Source organism: Fusarium verticillioides, chromosome 10 (assembly GCF_000149555.1).
Source record: "Fusarium verticillioides 7600 chromosome 10, whole genome shotgun sequence".
Taxonomy (NCBI): Eukaryota; Fungi; Ascomycota; class Sordariomycetes; order Hypocreales; family Nectriaceae; genus Fusarium; species Fusarium verticillioides.
The window spans coordinates 586,912-610,570 of record NC_031684.1 but is presented as its reverse complement, the minus strand read 5'-3'; the positions used below and the strand labels follow the sequence as shown (position 1 = coordinate 610,570).

At 46.1% G+C, this 23,659-nt stretch overlaps 12 protein-coding genes across 12 annotated transcripts; 5 read left to right on the top strand and 7 right to left on the bottom strand.

Annotated features, from left to right (window-relative positions):
• The first annotated feature begins 727 nt into the window (after positions 1-727).
• Positions 728-2,379, top strand: FVEG_13832 (hypothetical protein). The gene is made up of 3 exons (XM_018903179.1): positions 728-1,087; positions 1,146-1,205; positions 1,255-2,379. The coding sequence occupies exons 1-3, from the start codon at positions 852-854 to the stop codon at positions 2,162-2,164; spliced, it is 1,206 nt and encodes a 401-aa protein (XP_018762091.1). The 5' UTR covers positions 728-851; the 3' UTR covers positions 2,165-2,379.
• A 2,553-nt stretch (positions 2,380-4,932) lies between these two features.
• On the top strand, positions 4,933-6,281 carry FVEG_13831 (hypothetical protein; the record flags this gene model as incomplete). The annotated part of the gene is made up of 3 exons (XM_018903178.1): positions 4,933-5,153; positions 5,235-5,498; positions 5,549-6,281. 3 exons carry the CDS (start codon positions 4,933-4,935, stop codon positions 6,279-6,281), a joined length of 1,218 nt encoding a protein of 405 aa, XP_018762090.1.
• A 36-nt stretch (positions 6,282-6,317) lies between these two features.
• Positions 6,318-8,286, bottom strand: FVEG_13830 (myosin-crossreactive antigen; the record flags this gene model as incomplete). Its single annotated transcript, XM_018903177.1, has 1 exon — positions 6,318-8,286. One exon carries the CDS (start codon positions 8,284-8,286, stop codon positions 6,529-6,531), a length of 1,758 nt encoding a protein of 585 aa, XP_018762089.1. The 3' UTR covers positions 6,318-6,528.
• Positions 8,287-8,899: 613 nt separating this feature from the next.
• On the bottom strand, positions 8,900-10,210 carry FVEG_17619 (hypothetical protein; the record flags this gene model as incomplete). Its single annotated transcript, XM_018906860.1, has 2 exons — positions 8,900-9,241; positions 9,287-10,210. 2 exons carry the CDS (start codon positions 10,208-10,210, stop codon positions 8,900-8,902), a joined length of 1,266 nt encoding a protein of 421 aa, XP_018762088.1.
• Positions 10,211-10,220: 10 nt separating this feature from the next.
• Positions 10,221-11,176, bottom strand: FVEG_13829 (hypothetical protein; the record flags this gene model as incomplete). The annotated part of the gene is made up of 5 exons (XM_018903176.1): positions 11,103-11,176; positions 10,915-11,049; positions 10,800-10,865; positions 10,606-10,743; positions 10,221-10,413 (listed from the first exon to the last, which is right to left on the bottom strand). The coding sequence occupies exons 1-5, from the start codon at positions 11,153-11,155 to the stop codon at positions 10,221-10,223; spliced, it is 585 nt and encodes a 194-aa protein (XP_018762087.1). The 5' UTR covers positions 11,156-11,176.
• A 325-nt stretch (positions 11,177-11,501) lies between these two features.
• Positions 11,502-12,116, top strand: FVEG_17618 (hypothetical protein; the record flags this gene model as incomplete). The annotated part of the gene is made up of 4 exons (XM_018906859.1): positions 11,502-11,583; positions 11,633-11,687; positions 11,742-11,888; positions 11,957-12,116. 4 exons carry the CDS (start codon positions 11,502-11,504, stop codon positions 12,114-12,116), a joined length of 444 nt encoding a protein of 147 aa, XP_018762086.1.
• Positions 12,117-12,132: 16 nt separating this feature from the next.
• Positions 12,133-12,912, top strand: FVEG_17617 (hypothetical protein; the record flags this gene model as incomplete). Its single annotated transcript, XM_018906858.1, has 4 exons — positions 12,133-12,534; positions 12,585-12,613; positions 12,661-12,753; positions 12,816-12,912. 4 exons carry the CDS (start codon positions 12,133-12,135, stop codon positions 12,910-12,912), a joined length of 621 nt encoding a protein of 206 aa, XP_018762085.1.
• A 60-nt stretch (positions 12,913-12,972) lies between these two features.
• Positions 12,973-14,525, bottom strand: FVEG_13827 (hypothetical protein). Its single transcript, XM_018903175.1, has 2 exons — positions 14,369-14,525; positions 12,973-14,304 (listed from the first exon to the last, which is right to left on the bottom strand). Exons 1-2 carry the CDS (start codon positions 14,439-14,441, stop codon positions 13,061-13,063), a joined length of 1,317 nt encoding a protein of 438 aa, XP_018762084.1. The 5' UTR covers positions 14,442-14,525; the 3' UTR covers positions 12,973-13,060.
• A 1,241-nt stretch (positions 14,526-15,766) lies between these two features.
• Positions 15,767-16,789, top strand: FVEG_13826 (hypothetical protein; the record flags this gene model as incomplete). The annotated part of the gene is made up of 1 exon (XM_018903174.1): positions 15,767-16,789. One exon carries the CDS (start codon positions 15,767-15,769, stop codon positions 16,787-16,789), a length of 1,023 nt encoding a protein of 340 aa, XP_018762083.1.
• Positions 16,790-17,064: 275 nt separating this feature from the next.
• FVEG_13825 (hypothetical protein) lies at positions 17,065-18,237 on the bottom strand (the record flags this gene model as incomplete). The annotated part of the gene is made up of 5 exons (XM_018903173.1): positions 17,065-17,227; positions 17,285-17,692; positions 17,742-17,802; positions 17,852-18,089; positions 18,181-18,237. The coding sequence occupies 5 exons, from the start codon at positions 18,235-18,237 to the stop codon at positions 17,065-17,067; spliced, it is 927 nt and encodes a 308-aa protein (XP_018762082.1).
• Positions 18,238-19,816: 1,579 nt separating this feature from the next.
• On the bottom strand, positions 19,817-21,502 carry FVEG_17616 (hypothetical protein; the record flags this gene model as incomplete). Its single annotated transcript, XM_018906857.1, has 4 exons — positions 19,817-20,617; positions 20,666-20,809; positions 20,860-21,384; positions 21,443-21,502. 4 exons carry the CDS (start codon positions 21,500-21,502, stop codon positions 19,817-19,819), a joined length of 1,530 nt encoding a protein of 509 aa, XP_018762081.1.
• A 723-nt stretch (positions 21,503-22,225) lies between these two features.
• FVEG_17615 (hypothetical protein) lies at positions 22,226-23,502 on the bottom strand. Its single transcript, XM_018906856.1, has one exon. The coding sequence runs from the start codon at positions 23,443-23,445 to the stop codon at positions 22,381-22,383; it is 1,065 nt and encodes a 354-aa protein (XP_018762080.1). The 5' UTR covers positions 23,446-23,502; the 3' UTR covers positions 22,226-22,380.
• Positions 23,503-23,659: the final 157 nt, after the last annotated feature.

The window sequence follows — 23,659 nt, the reverse complement described above, 5'->3', positions numbered from 1 at the left end:
ATATTCTGGCCATTGGAGCTCGCGTACATGAGTCATCTGTTCCGCTTCTCTCGGGAGACCGAAGCACAGAGTCCGCGGGCTCCGTCACCCGAGAGTTAATTAATGCTTTACAATCTTATTTCAAGCACCTTCCTAAATAGTTCACATTTACACTAGTTTAAGGGATAGTTATCGTTTTATATAATACCTTTAAAAGCTCAATTAAGAGTTTATATTAACTTTTATTAATATATTTTTCTTCTCTTTATTAAAGTAATAATACTATAGAGCATTATTATTTAGTATATATCTCGGCATGTTATGATAAATTGACCCTGTCTTGGGTATAACTAACTATACAGTTGCTTTAAGACAAATAGAGCTTATTAGGAATATAAACCTTAATGCATAACGATCTGTATAACCCTTTTTTATTTAAGAAGTCTTTAAATAAACTTGCTAAGCTTAAATTGTTGATATTATGCAGATCTAAATCTTGTTGCCCCTACGTAGAACGACATAGCTTAACTTTATTGCTCGTGTTACAAGCTGTCTGAGTTTCACCGTGTTTTGTCCTAAACCTTAAAGCCCTCTATAAATAGTAATTTACAGTTTTATCTCTAGCTATACCTTTTACAGGTATTCGTGTAGTATATCAGACGATGATCAGTAGTGCGTCATACGTTTTACTATATAAAATAATCCCTCAATGTCCGGGACTGCCGACCTCTGCTTTTAATATAGCTGTCAAGAAGGCTTGTGTTGGATATAAAAGATCATAGCTGTTGCCAGAGCATCAGCCAAATCGTCAACCAACAACACATCTGAATTCGATCACTCCCAACAGCCTCACTTTCGTTCCAGCACCTGACATGCGTTCCATTTCTATAGTTTGTGCCATATTGGCAGCGCCTTCTGTCTTTGGCCTCGCAATTCGCCAGTCAGGCACTGGAACCAAGAGCTGCGATACTGAGCCACTCGCTCGGACTACTTGGGTTAACCTCGGCATCGATAAGTTTCTGAAAGACTGGACTCCCAACGTCACAGTTACGCCTACCAACAACGTTCAGGCTCTGGCTGATTCTTTCGGTGCACCTAACTTCTTCTGGTATGAACTCATGTTCTTGTGGAGACTAGTAGTCTAGGCGTTTACTGATATTTTATAGCGGACTCGATCAGTTTTGCAACGCTGGTCAGCCCTGTGTTCCTGTTGATCCTCCTGCATGGCAAGAATTCTCCCACATTATATCCTTACACCTGCTAACTCCCCTTTAGGTATGCCCTGTTAGCCATCCAGAACTGGAACAACTATATGAACTCTTTGAACACTGCCATCAGCTTCTCCAGCAGCATCATCGGTCTCAAATTGCCTGAAATTGTTTCGGACTTATACCCTGACCCTAAAGATAATGTCACGCCACTGCAAATTGTTGTTCGAGCAATTACTTCCACTATGGGTGTTGTTCCTCTCTCTGGAGGTATCAATATTGCCAAAGACGCATTTACCGGTTCTGTTAACTATGTGCTCACTATCGTCAAGCCTCCTACGACAGATAAGTTTCTACAGTGGAGCAATGTGGCTTCTTCTCTGAGCGGTGTTATCCAGGACTATCAAGCCGCCCTCTCCGACTCCTTTAAGAAGGTCATTGATACTCCGGTTAGCGATGCTGGTGGGATATATGATCAGCTTCATGGTGGCAGCTTTCTTGGAATCAGTCAGAACTTTACCCAGAGTGACGTTCAGAAGCAGATGATTGACTCATTCACAATCTATTCAATTGGACTTGCCCTGCAGGCTCAGAAGATATTTGTTCTTCGTATGACTAACATTCAGAGAAAGCACGATGATACTTCTGCTAGCTTTGCTGTTGATGCGGGCGACGGCACCTTTACTGAGTACTCCCTGATGCAAGCTGGCGGCAATGACAACGCAATTGTCATGCTTGACATTGGAGACAAGCTTTCCAACAAATATTCCCTCCCCAAGGACCGCTGGCTGACCGATGTTATTAAGTGTTGGGAAGGAAACGAAAAAAAGCAATTGGCTGATGACTTTGGGGACTTCTTGCCTCTTGACCCAGCTACTACATGTCTTTTGAACATGAATGTATGTGACCTTCGGGCTGCAGAATGGGCAAGCAAAGGTATTATTGAGAGATGTCGGGATGCAGGTGTTGATATTTAACTTTAAAGTTGCTTTTGCTTTTGTATTGAGCAGTCATCGTGATATCGATGCCTAAGTTGTGGGTGCGCAATTTAGTGAAACAATTGCAAATGGGATCCCGGCCTTGAGGAATTTGTTGCCAAGCGTTGTGCCTAGGGCTTTGTGGACTTGATCGCAGACGTTGACCTTGATGTAGTTGAACTGAATAGAACGAACTTTTTTGCTTGATGTGACGATTTTGAATCCGTTTGGTACGGTGATAGTTGTTTTGCGGCCGTTATTGGCACTGCCAGTACAGATATCTGTTAAGCTGCTTTGTGCTGAGACCATATCACCTAGCAGCACCAGCGGTGCCAAAATAAGTAAGAGTTTCATCGCTCAGTAGACTTGCAAGAATGAAGCACAGTCTTGATGTCACTTCTTGCGATAAGGGCCCTGTAACAAATAAGTTTCTCGTCGGCAATTCGAGACCTTTCCTAAGTCTGCTCAGCGCCAGCCCATGAAGCTGAACCCAGTAGCGCATGTAGCACCTCGACTGAAAACGATAGTCTCACGATGGTACTCAGCCCTTCGCAGCGGAAGCCGCTTAAAAGGGGCTTTATTAAGCGAAACGACCTGCCAGAGATTAGGTGGCGTCAACCCTAAAAGTCTAGCTAGACCCCTTGCAACGTCTCTGAGCATGTTGCATGACTTTCTCGTACCCATGATCATGTGCGATCAATATGACAAACCGTTTAGTAGTGAATGAATTCTTGGCAAGGCAAAATGCCAAGACGGGTGATGGTCTAGATGGGGTCCAGACCGCAACTACTATGGCAGACTGACTTTCTTTTCAGCTGCTACCCCTAAGTGCAGATTAAAGTTCTAAAGCTGCAGCTTCCATCGCGTGACGCAAGGGAACCTCAAAGTGGAAACAATTAATAAGCTTAAAATAAACTTGGAGTTGGCGGGACTGGCATACCTCCATCTTACGGTCTCCTGGATCAGGGTAAGCCTTGTGTGGTATGGCTAAATTATATTCATTAAACATCATCGCAGGCATAGCGCGATTCCTGGACTACATTCCTATAAACCTACTTATCTATCTTAACTAAATCAAATAGACAATTATATATAATATTATCTCTATTCTTTTACTAAGTTAGTATTATTTCTATAATATTAGTTTATGCTTTTTAAATAGTTTATTAAAGCTAGTAATACTTTTAAATACTTAATAATAATATTTAAATACTTTATTAAAACTATTAATTTAAATATATTTATCTATCTTATAAAGAGAATATCTAGTTTTTAGCTCTTTTTTATTTTGTTTTTATTATTATTACTTAGTTTTATAATATATATCTTTTAATATATATCTAGTAATATATAGCTAATTGCTTTATATAAAGTTCTTTAAAATAAGTATATTAATATTAGGAAAGCTAGTTATAAAAAGCTTCCTAAAGCAATACTTATAAGACTTCTAGTCAAGCGTCTTGCTGTTGAGTCTTGCTGATGCGTGAGAATGTCGATCTTCCGGGTTACCGGGGACTAGATAATCTGGCCTTCGGTGTTTATCCCACAACACCGAGGCCCGCTTTAGAATTGATCTATTTTCCCCTTCTGGAAACTTTCACTTGATGCAACGAGTGTGATTTGGCATTACATACCTGCAGATATCCCCTAAAGCTAGCAGTTCGACAATGTGTTCGTTAACCTGGCTGATCGTCATATGCCTTCTGTCGCGTGGTCCTCTTCTCAGATTGAAGGTCAGGGATTGCTCCATGGCTTGGACCGACTCTGGCGATATCCTGTCCGTGGCGCCAAAATGAATCAGGAAGGTATAGGGCTGACTCAGGGCTTATGGACTATTAATCTCGCACACTGAGCCTATCATGCATGATATTTTCCTTTGGGAATATGCGCTAGGTCCTAGTTTATCACGAGTTAGTCCCAGACTGTACTAGAGCGTACGCTTGGTCCCTGAGGCGAGTTACGAAAATTGATGGAAATTACAATAAACAACCCGGAAATATTTTACCGTTGTTATTATCCATTGTACCCTCGCAAAACCTTTCAGGGGTTGAGTTAGCTAAACATACCGATATAAAGCTATATAACAGAGGAGTTTGCTAATTACCTATATCAATGTCTGGATTGCAGGTTTTCTTTAAAGATGTCGCAGGCCTAATGTCGATTGAATAGAAAGAGTGCAGTACTACAGATTAGGTACATTGTTTTCAAGTACTACTGTATATAAGCCGGCTTTACGAGTCAATTCTCGGACTCGAAAACTGGAGTCTAAAGCTATTACGTGTTTGTTATTTGTTCTCATTGGCTTATCAGCTGGCCTTGACGCAACTTTAGAGGATCCGTGGGGCAAAATGAATGATCGACAATGATCGACCACTGTCGTGAGAATTTAGTTAGGGGTAATGGCAGATCGCCGTGACCTGTTAGGTGCGTCGTGAGAATCGTCTGTGCACTACTCCGTAAAGCTCTGTCATTACGGAGTGCTAGGACCAGACACTTCTGTCTGTAGAGATTCGCGTGCAGATCATTCTGCGGCCCTCCTGCCCTTTTGGCTGCGTTAAAGACATTGCTAGCTCGCAAAGCAATTGGAGCGCTGATCTTATTTAAACGTAGTAAGGCAGCCTCCAGCTTCGGACCACTCTTTCCGCGTGCCCCTTTCTATTTGCATTTTTATTAAAGACCGTCTTATACGGAGCTCTTCAACTATGCATGTATCCTTCTGTCAACACGCGTGACTTCTCGCGAAGTTGGTGATCCATTAGCTACTCACCATGGTCACCGCATCCGCAGCATCAGCTATCAGCGCTATAGAGCGCACGTGCTCAGTACCTAGCCTTCTTGGATCCCTCTTCATCATCGCCACCTTCTCTTCTTCGAAGTTGTTTCATAAGCCCATCAGCAGGATGCTTTTCTACGCGTCTTTCGGTAACATGATGAGCAATGTCGCTACACTCATGTCCAAGAGCTTTCTCAATCAACCAGATTCTGCTGGGTGCCAAACGCAAGCATTTCTAATCGAGACGCAAGTCCTGTTCTGGTCTGAACTACAGCTCACTTGCTGATCATTTGCTAGATTCATGTTTGCGGACGTCTTTTGGGCCCTAGCCATGGCCTCGAATGTATACCTCACGTTCTATCACCGATTCGACGCCACTAGGCTGCGGAAATTAGAGCCACTTCACATCGGTCTGTGCTACGGAATTCCGTTCATTATAGGCATCACCTTTATATTCGTAAGGAACAAAGATGGCCATCGTGCATATGGGAATGCGAACTTATGGTGTTGGCTCACTGTGGAGTGGGATGCTTGGCAGCTAGCCACTTATGGACTGATATGGTAACATATTCCTTCGCCATACTCACTGAACAGTTCTGACACGATCCCAGGCTGATTATATTTATCGCCTTTTCTATATACGTCCGAACCGGGATTACTATCTATAAATGGAAGAAGCGTTTGAACAGCTTCTCAAACTCTTACGAGCGAAACACTTCATCCCAAGTCCCGCAAACTGCAGATCCTATGGTCATTGCCAAAACTACGAAAATCACTATTTCAACATCAGATTCTGCTCTGCCTGGCTTCGAACAATCTTTGGGATCCGCGACAAGACCGGCGCCAGTTCATTCAGCAAGTATTTACACTAGTCGCACGCAGCCCATAGCGAATTCTTCCGAGCAAAACCACATCAGAACACAGCACTCAGATCGCAAAGGACGCAGCCCGAGTGACGAGGCAGCTATGTCATATGCCAAGACCGCCCTTCTGTTCTTCACAGCGATGCTTGTTACTTGGATTCCTGCGAGCGCGAATCGTCTGTACGTTCTTGTGGACGGCAAGTCGTCGGTGCAGTTGGGATATGTCAGCGCATTCGTACTCCCTCTGCAGGGCTTCTGGAACGCCTTGATCTACTATTACACCTCTCGAGCCGCGTGTAAGCAGGTCATTGCTAGTCTAAGGACCGGATGCCGCCCGCTGGAGGAGAGCGACGCCAATGGGTCCAGCTTTGCTGATGGAAACAACGAGCAGGGGTTTCAGCTGGAACAGTTAAAGGCTGCCAAGAGGGGACAAACTTTCGGAGATACAGAAAGCACGACATCGCTAACGGCGAAGGTCTGAGGACTTTTTTCTATTACGAGTTTTAAGTATTAATATAGGCATCAATATTAATTGTGTTTTTAAGAAATTACGTATATCAAGGATTCCCAAGACGACGTATTCCAACCTAGCATATCGCTAACACTTTCTTATCAAGTGCCTTAGACAAACCTTATAAGGGAAGTCATCCTCCAATTTCGAAACCAAATCTCAATAAGGAGAGTAGTCAACTGCTATAAATCCATATACTTCAAGAGATGATACTTATTTAAATAAGGTGATGCTCATGCATCAACTGGCCAATCTGCGATCCTTCCAACTTGTTGACAAGAAACCTACGAATGCGTTCTGGTAGCCACGTCGCCAATTCCTTGCCGTCTCGTAACTGACACATCGCATCAAGTAAAACTCTCACATCGTAAGTAGAACCAAATACCTCTGGAACACCACGATCCACTCCAGTAAGCTGATATACCGACTCCATGGCCGTACGAACGGAGTATTCTGTAGTAAAGATGGTATCGCGTGTCGTCTCGGAAAATTGTCCAAGGAATGCAAAGTTCTCTGCTCCAGCTGGAACAATGTCAGGACGATCCCCGGCCTTTCGTGGCATGAAGAAGGATGTGACATATGGCATCATTACTGGAACGCATTTAGCGCCTTCAGCCGCAAGAACTGGGATGTCGCTTTCTGGGACTCCCATGTGATATAGCCACTCCTGGGTGATCTCCTCGCCCGTACACTCTTGCATGGGCTTCTTGACGTAGTCGCCGTTCTTCTCGACAAGAAGGCCGTAAACCCAAACCACAATCTGATCCTTGGGCTGATTCTTGAAGTGAGGCTGACGATTCACTGTCCAGCTCATGATCCAGCTAGAATCTCGGACTGTGACAATACCTCCAGTTACGACCTTTCCGCTGAATGGGTCTCGCTTGCAGATTTTCTGGATAAACTCGGGGACACGTTTGTCCAGAGTCGTAACTGTTGCTGACATCCATTTTGTCGCAGGGATATTGTCGCAGAAAACCTCTGGGCGGCCGAAAGAGGGGTCTTTAGCTGCGATGCGGCGCCACAAGTCCCAGGCGGGAGCTGGACCATCATGAAGTTTAGCTGGGGTATGTTGATCACCCAAGCCAGAGTTCTCCGTCAACGAGCCAATAGTCATAAAGACGAGGTCATTGACTCCGAGAGATTGACCGCCTTTCTCTCCGTTTTTGATCCAATGAATAAAAGTTGCAGTCTTCTTGTTCTCCTCAATGTTGAAGTCGACATCTTGAACCTCGGTGCCGTACTGGAAGACGACACCCTGATCCTCAAGCCACTTGTGCAATGGCAGTACAAGGGACTCATACTGGTTGTACTTTGTGAATTTGAGGGTCGAAAAATCAGGCATGCCTTTGATATGGTTGACAAAGCGATGGAGGTATAGCTTCATCTCCAGAGCAGAGTGCCAGGTCTGGAAAGCAAACATAGTCTGCCAATAGAGCCAAAAGTTGCTCTTGAAGAAGTCGTCGCTGAAAACTTCGTCAATACGCTTGTTTTCAACTTCGGCTCTGGTAGCAAGGAAAAGCCTCGTCATCTCTGACTGGGCCTTTTCGGTCAGAGTGAACAACTTCCCAGTCTCTGCATCTTGACCTTGATTGATCGTCGCGCGTTGGAGAGAGAAGTTCGGATCTCTCTTGTTGAGCCAATAAAACTCATCAAGAACACTAGCTCCCTTCTCTTCAATCGAGGGAACAGAACGGAACAGGTCCCAGAGGCACTCGAAGTGAGATTCCATCTCGCGACCACCGCGGATGACGAACCCTTTCTCGGGTTCCTTGATACCATCTAATGCGCCGCCTGGGATCTTGAGTTCTTCAAGGATGGTGATGTTTTTTCCAGGCATTTGAGCATCACGCACGAGGAACGCGGCGGTTGAGAGACCGGCGAGGCCAGAGCCCACAATCCATGCTGTTTTGTTCTCAATACCTTCAGGCTTGAGTGGTCGCGCAAAGGCTTCATAATTGCCTTTGCTGTAATACATAGCGAATAGCGAATTGGTGTTTAGGATCTGAAATTGAAATATAGTGTAGTTTATATGTGATGACTATATCAAGAATAACTTTCCCAACCATGGCCAATCCCTTCAATTTATCCTCATTTCCATCTTGCGTGACGCAAGCAAAGTCTCTTCCACGATATGATCTGATTGTTGAGAAGTCCGTTGGTGATTTGTTAGTGCCCGAGGTTTTAGTAGCCCAACCGGAGCATCACATGTAATTAGCTTCTGACAGTGGGCCGACCTGACGCTTTCTAGAAGATCGTGACTACGTCACAGTAAATAGCGCTGCAAGATAAGCTAAGCGAATTGTCATAATCGGGTTACCGGCAATAATCGTCATCGCCCTTAGTAGACTTTGCATGGACATTGCATGCCATTTCGCAAATCACGAGGCTTGTAGGAATTTTTTGACCTTGCGCTAGCTCTATCGTTGCATGATACGACAGGTGATGGGTCACGGCACATTCCGCCCTGGTAAACTAGTCGGAACTGTTAAGTGCCGTCTCCCGATGCCAATTTATTCAGGTACTACTAACTCTCCCATTCACTAATGTCACCTGCGAGATACAAAAATAGCCATTCTCACGACGAGAGACTAAGTCAAATTGAAATCAAAGGGAACAAGCGATGCCGGGTAATTGTCCTGCAAAAGGTCATTCCCATACATGAGGCTGTCTTCCCAATTGAAGTGACCCAAGGCCTGATCACCTTCGTCATCCGCTAGAGGATGCAAGAAGTCTGTTGTGACGTGTATACTGACGTAAGGGAGACCCTCGGTAGATAAATCAGAATGGCCTGTGGATTGTCTGGTATTGTGAATGATCGGTTCTAGAAGTTCCCATATCATAGAAGGTGGAAAGTTGATCGTGGTATCTGCAGCACCGGCTTCAGGTGACTTTCCAATAACAAGCGATTGGAGTCGTTGGAGACTTTCGAGCTGATCACGGTCAGTTGACACCGGGTTCGCAGTGGAGGGACATACTTTATGTGACATGCATGGCCAAGTCTTGGACAGGCGCTGCAGCAACCTCTGTCCCTTGGCTAAATTCTGGCTGGCTTTGCACGCAACCTTGGCATTCTTCACGAATTGGTAGAGCCAGGGAATTGTTGATGTTGCTGCAACAGCTAATCCGATGAGAGGGTTGGATATCTCAATGTTCAAATCTTCAAATATTCCAACAAGCCAGAATACCCATCCGGAGTGAAAGAGAGCTTGGTCCACGACCTGTTGCAAGAACAACCTGGACTGGCTCATACCTTTATTTCGGCGTAAAGCCACCAAGTGAATGAAAGGGTGGTTCAACAAGGCGAGAGACGCATGTAATACTAAATGCGTGGTCAACCATGGATTCCAATACTCGCGGTATGCCTGTATCTCAATCGGAGTCCTTTTGAAAGGGAAAAGGCTCCTCATCAGGTGCCTCTGGTTGAATTGAGCCTCATACTCAAAAAGAGCAAGATTGAGCTTAGAGTACGTAGACTCTGGCAGCCAGGGTATTTGAACTTCTCCACGTCTAATTTCATGGAGATGACAAGCGACTTGACTCCAGACTGCTGTCATTCTCCCGGCATGCGTGTTGATTCCTAGGTCCTCAGATGAGCCAACGGCGTTATCGAAGTCCGGTGCATTGTAATCGTTGACATCTTGAGGAATTGGTGGCGGAGGCTCGACACTGGGAGGATATTTTCGAGTCGGGTCATGGGTTGGGGCTCGTGGCATGTGAGGAAAAAAGACGGCCTCAATCATGTAAATGCTCCAATAACATCTATTCTCTTCTGCTGATTCCTGATTGGAGATTGAGTTGCTCTTCCACAGATTTCCGATACTCTCTAGCCGTGTCGCTGTGCCAATAGACATCCATGCCCTGGGTAAGTCACTCACTGTAGAACTATTAGTAACATCCATCAAAACAAACTCAATCCCACTTCCCTACGATATCTCTCAGTGCCATCATGCATAGAGCTTGAACAATCTCAACCTGGTGCTTTCCTTCAGCAGCAAGACTCTGTATGGTGGTAGCTGCTGAACGGCTGTAATAGCTAGACGCCTCTGCGTGTTCGTTCCGGAAGTATTCATGAGTCGTGAACTCGAGCATAAGAGCTATGAAGCTATAAATAAAATATTTAGGGGCATTGCTGAGTCTCCTTTCAAGGGTAACGAGGTCAAACAATGGTAAAGGTTGAAGGTGCACTTTCTGACCATAGACTTGTAGAAAGTGAGTCAATACATCTTGTGGCAGGTCAGATCTGAGCTCAGAATTAGTGCGGTGTAGGGTACATGAGCAACAATGAGAGACGTACTGAGCTTCTGAGAAGGAGACAGTTTGTCGCTCATTAGGAACAGCCTGCCTAGTTGAGAGGGGATTTCCATCAGGGTTGGATATTGTAGGAAGAGGCTGCGAAAGCTCAGAAGCCTGAGCTTCTTTATTCGTACGCGACCTAACAGGAGACTGGTTAGTATCTATAGATCCGTCGCTACGAGGCTTTTGACTTACCCAACCAATTCAGATAAGGTTGCTATTTGGGATTCAAGAAGCTGAACCCTGTCTTTGGTGGATTTCCTATATTTCGATTAGGCAAAGAATCTGGAATTGGGAGCCGGAAGCATACAACTTCTGAGATTTCTGGGCTTTGTTGGTGCTGTCCTGCGACGAGCTTCCCCTTGCTGCATACTTGCACGGAAGTTGAAGTCGCTCACAAAATGAGCAAACCGGTCGTTCTCCAGTGCACTTTGACTTTTTACGACTTGATCTATATATCAGCTGACCAGTTTCTCTTCACAGCGGTTCTGAACTTACCGACATGGCTCACACGCCCTACGGGTTTGGCGAATCTGAGTTCCTGATGCCATTGGGTTGGAGTTGTTGATTGGGTCATGGTTGCGGACGGAGAATGGAAGTTCCGCGGAGCTTGAATTGCAGAGACAGCACGTGAATAGTGGGCATCTACTTAATCTTGACCAATCATACTCGTGCTTGCTTCTATTCCCATATTTAGCGAGGGACAAGTCCGCTCACATGACCGTTAAGCGCGCTGCTGATTGGATAAAAATTGTTAAGAAATTTCCAAGGAGATCTAAATATCCCGGTTATCGGCATAAGTAGAATATATATACTTAGATTGATATTAAAGCCTTCATTACTGTCATCCTCTTGATCGTAAACTATCACTACCTATAAGCCTCCCATTCTACCGCGATGGCAACCTCAGACGTAATGAAGGCTGTTGTTTTCGATGGCCCATATAAGATCTCTGTGCAGGACAGACCAGTTCCCCACGGTGAGAATGCTGCGGTGGATTTTGTTTAAACGTCACTGATTGTTGCTAGTCCAGAATGCTCAGGATATCATTGTGAGAGTCAACATGACAGCGTTGTGTGGATCGTGTGTACCACCTGACGATAACGTCTCATAAACAGAGGGCTGACAAGGTAGCAGAGAACTACACTTGTACCGAGGCGTTGAACCAACAGAGCCAGACTTCATCATGGGCCACGAATTCACAGGGACTGTTGTTGCTTTGGGCTCTGAGGTCAAGACCGTAAGAATTGGAGATAAAGTTGTTTCCCCATTTACAGCTTCTTGGTAAGACTCCCTGCAGTAATACCTTTTGCAACGGGAGCTTTTCATAAGCAAACACTTACACTATATAGTGGCGAGTGCTACTACTGTCATAACGGTGGCTCTGCACGATGCGTCAAGAGCCAAGCCCTCGGTTCTCCCAATCTTGACGGAGCTCAGGCAGAATTTTGTCCCGCGGTACCGGTTCGCAGGACGGGGACTGTGATCAAGGCTCTCGAAGGGAATCCATGAATCAGGCCTTATTCCTATGGGCTGGAAATCTTCCACAACGGGGGTATTTCCGGGCGTCCAGAGCGTAGATAGAAAATGTGTTCCGAAGCTAGATCTGCAAGATTCAACTATCGTAGTGATTGGCTGTGGTCCCGTTGGACTATGTGCCATTGTTGCTGCGGCAGTGCTGAAGCCAAAGCATCTCTTTGCTGTGGATAGTGTTCAGAGTAGACTCGATCAGGCTGCGAGGCTTGGTGCCGAGCCTCTCAACTTCATGGAGAGCAGGGATGATATGATCGAGCGCGTAAAGTCTGTCACTGACGGCAGAGGCGCTGATATAGTGGTGGAAGTGGTCGGGCTCTCGCCTGCCCTTCGAACTGCATTTGACCTGGTTCGCTCATTTGGTGCTATTAGCAGCATTGGTGTCCACAACGCAGAGGTATGTATAATGATACCATCCCAGCTAAGGATCATGCTAACATGTAACAGATTCCTTGGTCAGGCAGTGATGCGTACAAGTGAGCTCCAACTTCTTCTTACAGTAAATAAAGCTAAATGAGTTTAGTAAAAATGTCCGTCTACAAATGGGACGGTGCCCAGTAAGAAGCATCTTTTCCGAGGCAATGGAAGTTCTCAAGCAAGAACAGGATTCTCTTAGGTATGCATACTCTTATGTCAAGCATATGCCCAGGGAGTCTGGTTTGAACTGACGAAGTACAGCTTCCTATTTGATAACATTCTTCCTCTTTCAGATGCGGTACGAGGTTACGAATTGTTCAATGAGTCCAAGGTTCAGAAAGTTGTTTTCCAAGTCTGATGTGTATGTGGCCTTAGACCCCACTGTTGTCTGTTGTCTTCGGGACTCTTGAGGAGGGTGTCTTGGAGAGGAAAAGTTTAAGTGGTCAATTGTCTAATTCTACATTCGACTTTGTCATGGCCTGATTTAATTACCCAGATATGTCCCCTCACTCCTGATTGATACTACCAGTTCCAAAGAGCTCCATGTTAATTTGCTCGTGCTCAACCCCCAAACTCTGTAGCTTATCTCTTGTTGCTATCATCCAAGAAGCAGGTCCACAAATAAAAAGCTGAGATTCCTTGTTTTCCAACTCTTCTTTCTTCACTTGATACACAATATCGAGGTCTAATCGTCCCTCAAAATCATAGTCTTCGCCCTTCTTGTCGTTTTGTGACACGTTCTTGAGCCAGATAAGAGTCTCGACGTTCTCTCGGTCTGCCGACGCACTGTGAACCTGTGTGCGGAAAGCCATGTGTTGCGATGTTCTAGCTGCGTGGAGCCAGAGGATAGGTCTGTTTGCCATCTTCGAACGAGGCGAGCTGAGAACTGACTCGAGCATCGACATCAAAGGCGTAACACCAACCCCCGCCGATATTAAAATGAGAGGTGCGTTTGCCTTTCTATCATCCTCGATGTCAAGCCAGAATTCGCCACGAGGATAAGTCATCTCAACCTCCTCTCCAACCTGATAGTGGTTATGAAGGAGATTGGAGACAGTGCCCGGTAAGGGTTCGTCTTTTTCTTCCAGAGTGAAACTCTCCTTCTTGATGCTGACTCGGTAGTAGTCACTGTGAGGTGCCTGACTCATACTGTACTGACGACATTGAAAGACGCCTCCGAGCTCAGGTACATTGATTCGGAGGCTGACATACTGACCAGGACGGAACGGAGGTAATGGTGTCTTTCCATCCGATGGGACCAGAAAAAAGCTTGTGATGAGATCTGCTTCCTTCTCGCGCTTGGAAATCTTGAACTTCCTCCAGCCATCCCACTCGCCGGCCTCTTGATACAACTGCTTCTCGCGGTTGATAAAGATATTGGCTAGTTGGCCATACGCAGCCGTCCACGCATCAGCGATTTCAGCCGTGAGGGCATCGCCAAGGACTTCTCCAATGGCTTTGATAAGCTGCTCGCCAACAAGAGCATATTGATCTTCCGTGACCTTGAGGCTGACATGTCTCTGGGCAATACGTTCGATCGTGGACGCCAAGAATTCTGGCTTATCAATATAGGTAGCATACGCAAGCACAGCACCAGCTAGAGCTTTGGCCTGGGCGCCGTCGTGTTGATGGCTGAGGTTGAAGATGTTGCGGAGATCAGGGTAGGTACCAATCAGGTTCTTGTAGAACAAGGATGTAATGGTCTCTCCATGAATCTTGAGTACAGGAGCTGTTGACTTGACAATGTCAACTTGGGAAGTTGTTAACGACATGATGAGTAGTTGGTATGAAAGAAGAATGAATCAATCTCTGACCTTGCGTATCCCAGCAGAGGGATGTTGAGAAACGCTGACATGTCATGTTGATATATACAGCGGATAACGGCATATTTTCCGTTGTTCGTGTTCGTGAAACCTGACTTTGTCATCCTTAACCCCATCGGTAGATACCAGGATAAAGCGTGCTTTCTGAAGATTCCATTTTTACAGTGGGACGTTGTGAGATTTCCGCGGATTTGCTTGAACAGTGCCTTTCACGCAATCATCCAACAAATCAGAGTCGAGTGAATCATCAAGTCGGAGATTCGACTATCCCGAAGGGGACTAGACTCCGATCATTCTAAGAGCGCTGAACCGGAGTCGTCAGACCATTTGTCGGCTGAACTCGGTATTAGATGGTCACGTGTGATACTGCTCTGTCGCGCTTAGACGCGACGCGAACTCGTCCGGGAAAGTTCGGCGAACAGCACCGAGTGGGATGAAGGTTACCCTATAGAATTGCCTTTCAATGTCATTTAACAAGTCTGATCGCCTGCAGTCTTTCAGAAATGTCTATTCCAGATTGTGAATTCTAACGCGATATCCTTCTAAAGTGAGCAGACGTTGAAATTACGGAAAGCACAAGAACATAAGATAAAAGCATACTTTAGTATAACGATCTTGGCCAGTCGGCAATCGTTACATGCAAAACTGCAAACTGTTCAATAACACGAACAAGGAATAAAAGTAGGGTTAGAGAGAGATTTTATATCACCGAAAGTTAAGTAACTTTAAAGGATAACGCGATGTAACGCGATGTAACGCGATGTCTATTAAAGACAAATCTAAAACTAGCTATTATATTTACCTTTTACTGGGAATTGAAATCTGGTCGCGAGTGTTCTACTCCCTGAGCGTTGGGCATTGCAGACTGTAAGCATTAGTTGTCACGTGAGTGAGCTGTACAGATTATGCACATCCACAAACTGTTACATACCCAGTAGAAGGTGCTTATTAAAGGTATTAATAAGCCGTTTGCAGCTCCCCAATTGGACCAAGAGCAGGGGCTAATTGACTCAAACCGCAGTATTTACTCCGTAACATCATTTCGCGACCAACAGCATGTCGCAAAGCTGGCTGACAAAGTCAAATCGCCATTATTCAACATTGCTTGTCAGACTTAGTCAACGAACGTTCAGCCATCTTCCCATGGAAATATTATCTAGATCCAATCAAACTTGCTGAATTGATTCGGGACTAAATCTCGGCTATAATGCATGCCTCGTTTGGTATCTACACGACATTGTGTGAAGTCAATGACTATTACGGCTGAAAGACCGGGGGTCACATTGAATCTATAAAGCTTGCAGCCTTTCCATGAGATCGCTTTATCGCCATCAGACAGGAATAACAACTGAATCACCTCGGCAGCTCTTCTTCTCATTAAGTGGCAACATGTTGGTTCACTCTGTCTTAGGCTTGATCGCCTTCCCAGCCGTTGCTCTGGGTTCGTCCTTCACTGCAAAGACAATTGGTCAACTTCCTCTCGGCACATGGCTGGAGAATGTTGCCGTGCGCTCCAATGGCGACCTCTTGGCAACGGAACTCTGGCCCTCAGCCACTGTCCATACTGTCGTTAACCCAGCAGACTGCAAGTCTGGCCTTGAAGAGCTGGTCACGTTCCCCTCCATCACTGGACTCCTTGGTATCGCTGAGGTACCCAGGAGCCCTGGCAAGCCCGAGACCTTCATTGCTGTTGGAAGTGAAGCGACTGCTCTTAGTCACTTGACGCCAGGAACCTTTGAAGCTTGGGCTATCGAGTTTCCCAACCGACGACACCAGCCTAAGGTGAAGGTCAGAAAGATCAGTGACATGACCAAGAAGAGTGCTTTCCTCAACGGTGTTGCGGCTATTCCAGGCAGGTCTGATGCCGTCCTGGTGTCTGACTCCGTCGCTGGGTTCGTCGGGCGCCTGAACCTATCTACAGGTGTCTTTGACGATTCTGCATTTGTGTTCCCCGAGATGGCTCCTATCGCAGCTGGTGCCTTCGGAATCAATGGTATCAAGGTCCGCGACAACTACCTGTACTTCACGAATTCCAACGCTGTCAAGATATACCGCATTGCAATCACGCCGGCGGGTTACCCCAAAAAGGGAGCCAAGCCTCAACTCGTCGCCGATCTTTCAAGCGGTGTTGGGTTCTTCGATGACTTCGAGTTCGACAAGAATGGCAATATCTATGCTGCCACCAATTTTGACAATTCGATCGTCCTTATTGATGTCAAAACTGGGAAATGGAAAACTGTCGTTGGTGGTATTCACGAGATGACGGTTGCGGGTTCGACGGCTGCCGCATTTAGTTATGGGAAGAAGGGTGAAAAGACTCTGTATGTTTCTACATCAGGTGCACTTGCAAAGCCTGTTGATGGAACCAAGACAGAGGGCGCCAAGATTGTTGCTGTGAAAGTCCGTTCATAGAAATAACCGACTCTTTCTACTTAAAGAAATGAAGGACAATTGGAAAAGTGGTCTGGAGGGTCCATCTGCTATAGCAAACAGTCCTTTCTAAAGCCCAGAATTCCCAATGGCTTATGGGGAATAGCGCCAGCCTGGACAAATATCATTACCATGTCAATAAGTATACTGTCATACAACCACCGCCATTCTATTCTACTCCTCAATCAAGATATGCCACTGAAACTATATAAGAAATGCTAGCATTGGCACTCATACTCATGGTCGCTTTCGTAACGCTAATTCTCCAACTCGGTGGCATGATCCGTGAGCTTAGATCGATAAGTCATCTCATCAGTGGCTTCAGTGCCAGTAGCAACAGAGTAGTAAACCTTCGCTGGCCGGTTAAAGACGAAACCAGGATGGGCGATGAAGAGGCAAAAGACCGCCACAACGATCAACCTGAAAATGGTAGTGAGTATAGGAACGGAAATCGGCAAGTAGAAATACCAGACTTACACTCCTTCCAAAGCAATGAATAAATCCTCATGCTTGATCAGTTCCCCTTGGTACCCCTCCTTCAGCTCATCGGCACGGAAGACACAACGAGCCAAAGTAGCAAGGACGGCAATGGCGAGGAAGGCAAAGAACAGCTTGTCCCTGGACCCGAGATTCAGGGACTTATTCGACCGTAGGTATAGAAACATGTAGTCACCGAACAAGAGGCTGAATGCAACCAGCATGATGACTTGTAGAATCAGGCCTGCCATAGCCACATCAACGCCGACTTGACTAGCACCGGATGAGGACGCTGAGAGACCTCCACCAGTACCTTGCAAGATCAACGAGATTATATCCATAGGTACAAATACCCAGGCAAAGAATTTGGTGGGAAATCGAGCGATGCCTGGTCCGTAATGCTCAATGCTGTGCAAGAGTCAGTTGATTGGCGTTGCCTCCATAAGGACAAGCATACCTTTGGCCAAGGGCGACATAGATTGCGGCACAATAGAAAACAGGGGCCTGCGTAATAGCAACTGCAGTGCGTTAGGAAGCCTTTCGTCACCGACTGGTTGGAGTACTTACTGATTTGTGTAATAAATGCACCGAAACTCCATGGATTGACCCAGAGCATAATTCTCGCTACATAGCCCGTTACTTCATGTGTGCAACTCAGGATCATGCACCACATGAACCAGGGTGTTTTCCATTTGAAGCCCAAGTAAGCATGCGCGAATGCGGCCAAGGTGAATAAAGCTGCAAAAGTAATGTTGGCAGGGAGAGAAGGCCGGTAACCATAGACGCTCATCTCGATAGGACAAAGCTGATAAGATCGTTAGCGAAGAACGGTAGCTAGCATCAAAACCTTTGTGGCTTGGCTCAGAGGTAGGTATTAGGCAGGAGAAGATACGTACTTCCAAAGTACAGTTGGCCTTGGGTCCAAATATGACAAAGTTCCCCGTGTTGTTCATTGTGATGGATGCTAGCTAAAAGGCTGGGAGAGAAAGATAGGAAAAGGATTTTGGTCAGAACCAGAAGTCAGATGAATATGCACACCGAAATTCTGTCGCTATCACTTCGAGAGAGAGTTTATCAGGATTTCAAATCCATTCTTATACTGCCAACACTGATCTACACAACACTGCCACTTTCGCATTCGCATGGGATCCTCGCTGAGGCCCCGATTTTAAAGTCGTGTAACTGTTTCAAAGGAAGAAGCTCACCCATGGCCTCCACCCAAAGGTTATGAAACAGGGAAGCCAAAGGAACGAATCCCTGTGACTTCAGTTAAGGTTATGCGCCTAAATTAAAGCCAATCTCTGGGGCATTGATATGCGCGGGTAATCATTTTTTATTAATCAAACGCGCCTGCGTGATAAAGCGAAAGCAGTCGCGGATTCTCAGTATAGAAGGATCGACGCTCAGGGATCGAAATCCTGGATCTGTTACGACACAGCTGGACATAGAAAACGGTAAGCGTTGCGGAGCGGCCAATCTACTCCGAGTATACATGACGCTAGACAGAAACAGTCGTGGCTACCTTGCGTTGATCTAGCCTCTTGGACGCATTCTGCCTTGACCAGGAACCATGATGAGATTTCTTGAAACAAGGATGATATTTAAATACCGAAATGCCATCGTAGAGTTGGATACTCCTCGGGGCTTTGAATACCAACACCGAAAAGTATTGGTTTGACTCTGATGTTAAAGAATCCAGGCTATTATACTCAATATCTATCCCATAGCTCATTTTTAAATCGGCGTGAACTGCTGTCCAAGGGATGTTGTTGCGTTACTGCATGCCGCCTGATTGCTATGATCCTTTTCTATTAAACATGGTTAGCAGTCTCGGATACTTGAGTTTCTTTTTAGATAGTGAAACAGATCTGTAAAATCTTTTATTTAGCTAAAGCCAAATATGACGGAGTTTGTCGTGTCATCGACAGCATGAATTTGAAATCATTATGAATCTAGTCTGGCAGATCATCAGACCTGCTACAGGCATATCAGTTTCCAATAATATCAACCTCTACCCGGAGTACTCATTCAACAGTTGCATCGACCAATGATATCAATACCTGACCGAGGTGATCCTTAAGTGTACCCTAACAACGACAAGATACGCAGCGGCCGCTTAGGCAACTACTGATCCTAAAAGTCAACCTTACATCTGACACGAGGAACACTCTTGGCAGATACTCTTTACAGGGCTGTGCATTGATCCACAAAGATGGGAGATTTGCAATGCTGATTGGCTGTCTCGCATGGCTAACTAGATATGGCTTTAGCTTAGATAAGTCACCAACGCTCTCCACTTGAGGTGACCAGGGTGGTCGGCTTACAAGCGTGCAAGGGCTCGGTCCTGTGCCATTCTCATTGGACAACTGCATAGCCCTACCAGAAACCCTGTAACGTGGTTACATGCTGAGCAATCACCAAGCCGTCATCAAATTATGCCGATGTGACAGAGGAGAGCACAGCAGATGTGTGCCCAGAAGCCAGGCAGTGAAGCAGTGAGAGAGTGATACTGAGAATAGAAGTATTATTTGCCTAACTCGGATACCATTCGCCGATCAAAAATGTCTCGCAATTCGAAAACGAGAGATCCTGTATCTCCGTCTCCAACAGCAAATCAGCCATTGACACAGCCAACCGTAAACCCATCCGCACCCCAATTCTTCTCATCATTGCACCAACCCACTGCCTCTGATCCGCAGAAGTGGTTCTCTGTATCCCAGCAAAGAATAGAGGCCAAATAAGTAAGAAACCTCCCGGAGTCGGATTGCTGCTAAGGTGCATTGTCTGAGCAAAACTCTCAACCGCATCGTCTTGAGCGCGGTATCCAAGATGATATGCAACGCTGTGGCAGATTCCATCTGCCATCGTGGCTAGAACTTTCGCAGAGCTTTGCAATGCTTCTTTCTGCTCTACAGTGCCGTGTTTGAGTGTAGCTATAATAATGGACTCGTGAATCAAAAGCCTGACGTTGCGGTAACAATTCCACACGCAAGCTATCCATGGATCTGTGTACATGTCGTGCTGTAGGTCATATCTACTAGATGGCACGCCGTTAGGGCCGATAGATCTGTAAGGCTTGTACACCCAGCTTGGCGGTAGCGTTCGCGCCCAGTCTTCGAAAAGTTTATCGATCTTGAGAAGTCTGTCAGAAATCATAGCTGGTTCTGTAATATGCTGGTACTTGAGCTCAGCACGGACACTAGCTAGAGCCTTATTGATCTCGGAAAAGCGATTGACAGGGACAAGGTCGCTGTTCTGGCTCGTTTCAGCCCAGCTCGACCACTTTGAGATCTCGAATGGTATGGGTTCCTGCAGCTGGTGACATGTAGTGATCTTATACTGGGTCAGTAGCTGCGGAATACAAGCGGAAACCCGTCTTACCATGATGCGCCGCATCTGCATGAACATCTTCAAACCAACCACGGTCTGGAACTGGGCTGGCCCACGCAACTCGATGCATCTCGCTGCAGCAATAATGTGTTGGCTGAACGCTTTCAGCGAGCCAGTATCTGCAAAAGCAATAGTCTAGTACAGATTAGTATGTAAAACTCGAACTGAGATAAGCGAGGCCGCACCTCGAAGGTTCCCATGAGCAGTACTGCACCGAGCGTTTCATCGGACACTCTCTGAATAGGATCCTGCAGGGCGACCTGCAACTGACGAATGGCACTATCATAGAGACGGAATGCTTCTGCCCGCCATTCTGACACGTTGCCTGCATTCGAAAGAGCAGCAAACCCCGCAGCCGCTACTGTTGTGCTGAGAAGCCCGAACGAGGACTGTTGATTGCGTATGAGCCCTGGGAGAAATTCATGATTGTCCCGTAAAGGCAAGGTTCCTCCTGCGCTAGCCATATCGAAAACGTACTGCCGCATGAAGAAAGTAGTAGCTCTGTCCCGTGCTGGGGGGGATACAGGTCGTTTCCATACTTCAGAGCCTGGGGTCGCTGCAGAGCTTGAGGTTGCTGCAATCAGCGCGGCATTCTTTCTGGCAAGATCTGCAGCGCTTTGGTTGCGGAAGAACAATTTACTCTTGGACGGCCCTGGACATACCCATCCAGCTGTTTTGCACTGCGTGCATGATGGTGTCAGTTCATCGCACTGCTTCGCGTTAGAGACGCTATCAATAATGTCGAGATATCTGCCTATATATGTTTACCTTTATTTTCCGTTTCTTGCAAGTCGCGCACCCACGGCTAGGTTTTCCAGTATTAACCATGGCTGATGCGAGTCCGATTGAATCAACTAATGCTCACTCCAGCTTTTCCAAAGACAGATTGGGGATGCTGAGGCATGCAGCATATATACAAGGAACATTATTTATCCGCTGACTTGAAGCCCAGGAGCCGAGCGTTAAAATGTGACGTATCATTGCATTGCCGCCAGTTCTAGATCCTGATAAAAATGGTGCTAATGAAACCGCGGATGCACGCGCCTTTTAGGCGAGAAAGTCAAGACTTACAATACGATGTACCAGAGCGGGAGGAGGCGATGCAAGATCCCTGTCACAATGCTGGCCCAGTGAGATTCGAGAGAAAAGCGGCTAAAATAGAAGGTGAATCACCATTACCGGTAGTTACACCAAGGGACAGTCTCGCATTCGCAGCCAGTGAGAACGATAAGAAAAAGTGCGAAAGCAGCCCGAGATAAAGGATTTGAACACAGCCTCAGCATCTACTTCTAATCTTACCAACGATCGAGTGATGATGAAGGTTCCTGCTTTCTCCTACGATATCTTGTACTCGGATCGATTATGACCTGCCAGCAAATGCTGTGAAGTCAGCAGAGGCGTCATTCCTCTTTATCCAATATTATTTGGACCACAATCGATTATACTTATAGTACAAGGGTTTGTGCTAGATACTTTGGATTTCTTTTTCCAACCACTCTTCCACGAGCAAGATCGAGCCTCCACACATGTTTATCGGGCGTCTGGTTTGATCCTTCATTTGGTGATGATGATACTCAATTAAGATTATATAATAAATACAGTACAGTACATCGGGAGGCATCACTATGGAAAAGGCATGCCTACGAATAAGAAATTTTATCTCAACGAATTCCCCGGGCCGAGAGTCATAGAATGACCGGAAGACCTCAAGGAACACCACAGTTTCGAGAGCCTGCAGTAGCGATATCGGTTGGATCTCTCCAGAGAACAAGCTGCGAGAATTCACAATCCCCGTGACCATCCCAAACATACCAAGATAAGCACATGGGGTCAATCGAGCAGGCTCGCGCACATGTAGCAACAGTGCTGTACTGATTGAAAGATCTGTAAGGTTGTGGCCAATTATTACCCCATGCCATCTCCCCATTACATGCCCCAAGTACAGGTTTAAAGAAGTCAGAAGAGCAGCTTCGTGCACCGATGAGCATCTTTCTGCCGATTGCTGTACCTTCAGAGTCTAGAGTGGCTATGTCGGAAAAGGAACCAGAGAACATGTTGCAAGTCTGTGAGAGACTGTCGTATTGCCAAACATCGCAAAGGCCGTTCTTCATGCACAGATGAGCACAGTCGGTTTCGAGTAGGACGTTGCTGGTATGATCATCAGGCTGTTTATCGATCCAACCAAAGCCAATGTTATCATTACACTCTTCATAGTCTCGAGGAGAGCAGTTGCGCGATCCAATCAGGAGACCCTCTTCGTTAGAAGGGGTGCTGAACTGAGACAAGGTATCTGTGTAGAGGTTGCAAGCACCTGCTGTAAGGTAGAACCAAGAGTTGCAGTTCTCGTCATCAACACAGTTCTCCCAGCATTCCTGCTCACTGGCGGCTTCAGTTTCTTTGTAGCCACGACTCAAAGCGTTGCCACGATAGATTTGGTTGGCGCAAGGGATCTCGGCAGCAGCAGAAGACGTGGTGGCTACAGCGGTAGTTGTTGTCTCGATTGTTGAAGAGAAACCGGTCGTTGAAGCCTCGATAGCAGTAGTAGTGTCGATGGCAGCGGTGGACTCGATTAAAACAGTGGATTCCGTAACCGACCCGGTCTCGGTAGCAGACGGTAGTATGGTAGATGATCCTGATACTGTTGATTGAGAAGTAACAAAAGAAGCTGTCTCAGTTGTAGCAGTCGGGTTGTGTGGCTTGCATGGGCTACCGCTCACGCCAATAATGATGAGGTAGGCCAGAGCAGCCACAATGCGTTTCGATTGAACCATAATGATTGATAGTAAAGAATGGAATCTGCCAAAAGGCACAAAAGAACGACTAAGTTGAGGAACTGAATCTGAGACAAAATGCCAACAAGAGGGAAGCCATGTCTTTTTGTTCGTGGATTGACGCAAATTACGTGGCTGTTCAGCTGAAAGTCTAGACTCCCTTGGAGTGATATGCACCGCAATTTTGAATGGGGTTATCGCTAACTGCCACCAA

Bases quoted from the DNA above. Each gene is read 5' to 3' on its own strand.
- FVEG_17615 (XM_018906856.1), bottom strand. From the start codon at position 23,445: ATGGTTCAATCGAAACGCATTGTGGCTGCTCTGGCCTACCTCATCATT.
- FVEG_13832 (XM_018903179.1), top strand. From the start codon at position 852: ATGCGTTCCATTTCTATAGTTTGTGCCATATTGGCAGCGCCTTCTGTC. The intron at 1,088-1,145 runs GTATGAACTCAT...GATATTTTATAG, and splicing joins GGTGCACCTAACTTCTTCTG to CGGACTCGATCAGTTTTGCA. The intron at 1,206-1,254 runs GCAAGAATTCTC...ACTCCCCTTTAG, and splicing joins CCTGTTGATCCTCCTGCATG to GTATGCCCTGTTAGCCATCC.
- FVEG_13827 (XM_018903175.1), bottom strand. From the start codon at position 14,441: ATGCCGTTATCCGCTGTATATATCAACATGACATGTCAGCGTTTCTCA. The intron at 14,305-14,368 runs GTCAGAGATTGA...CAACTTCCCAAG, and splicing joins CCTCTGCTGGGATACGCAAG to TTGACATTGTCAAGTCAACA.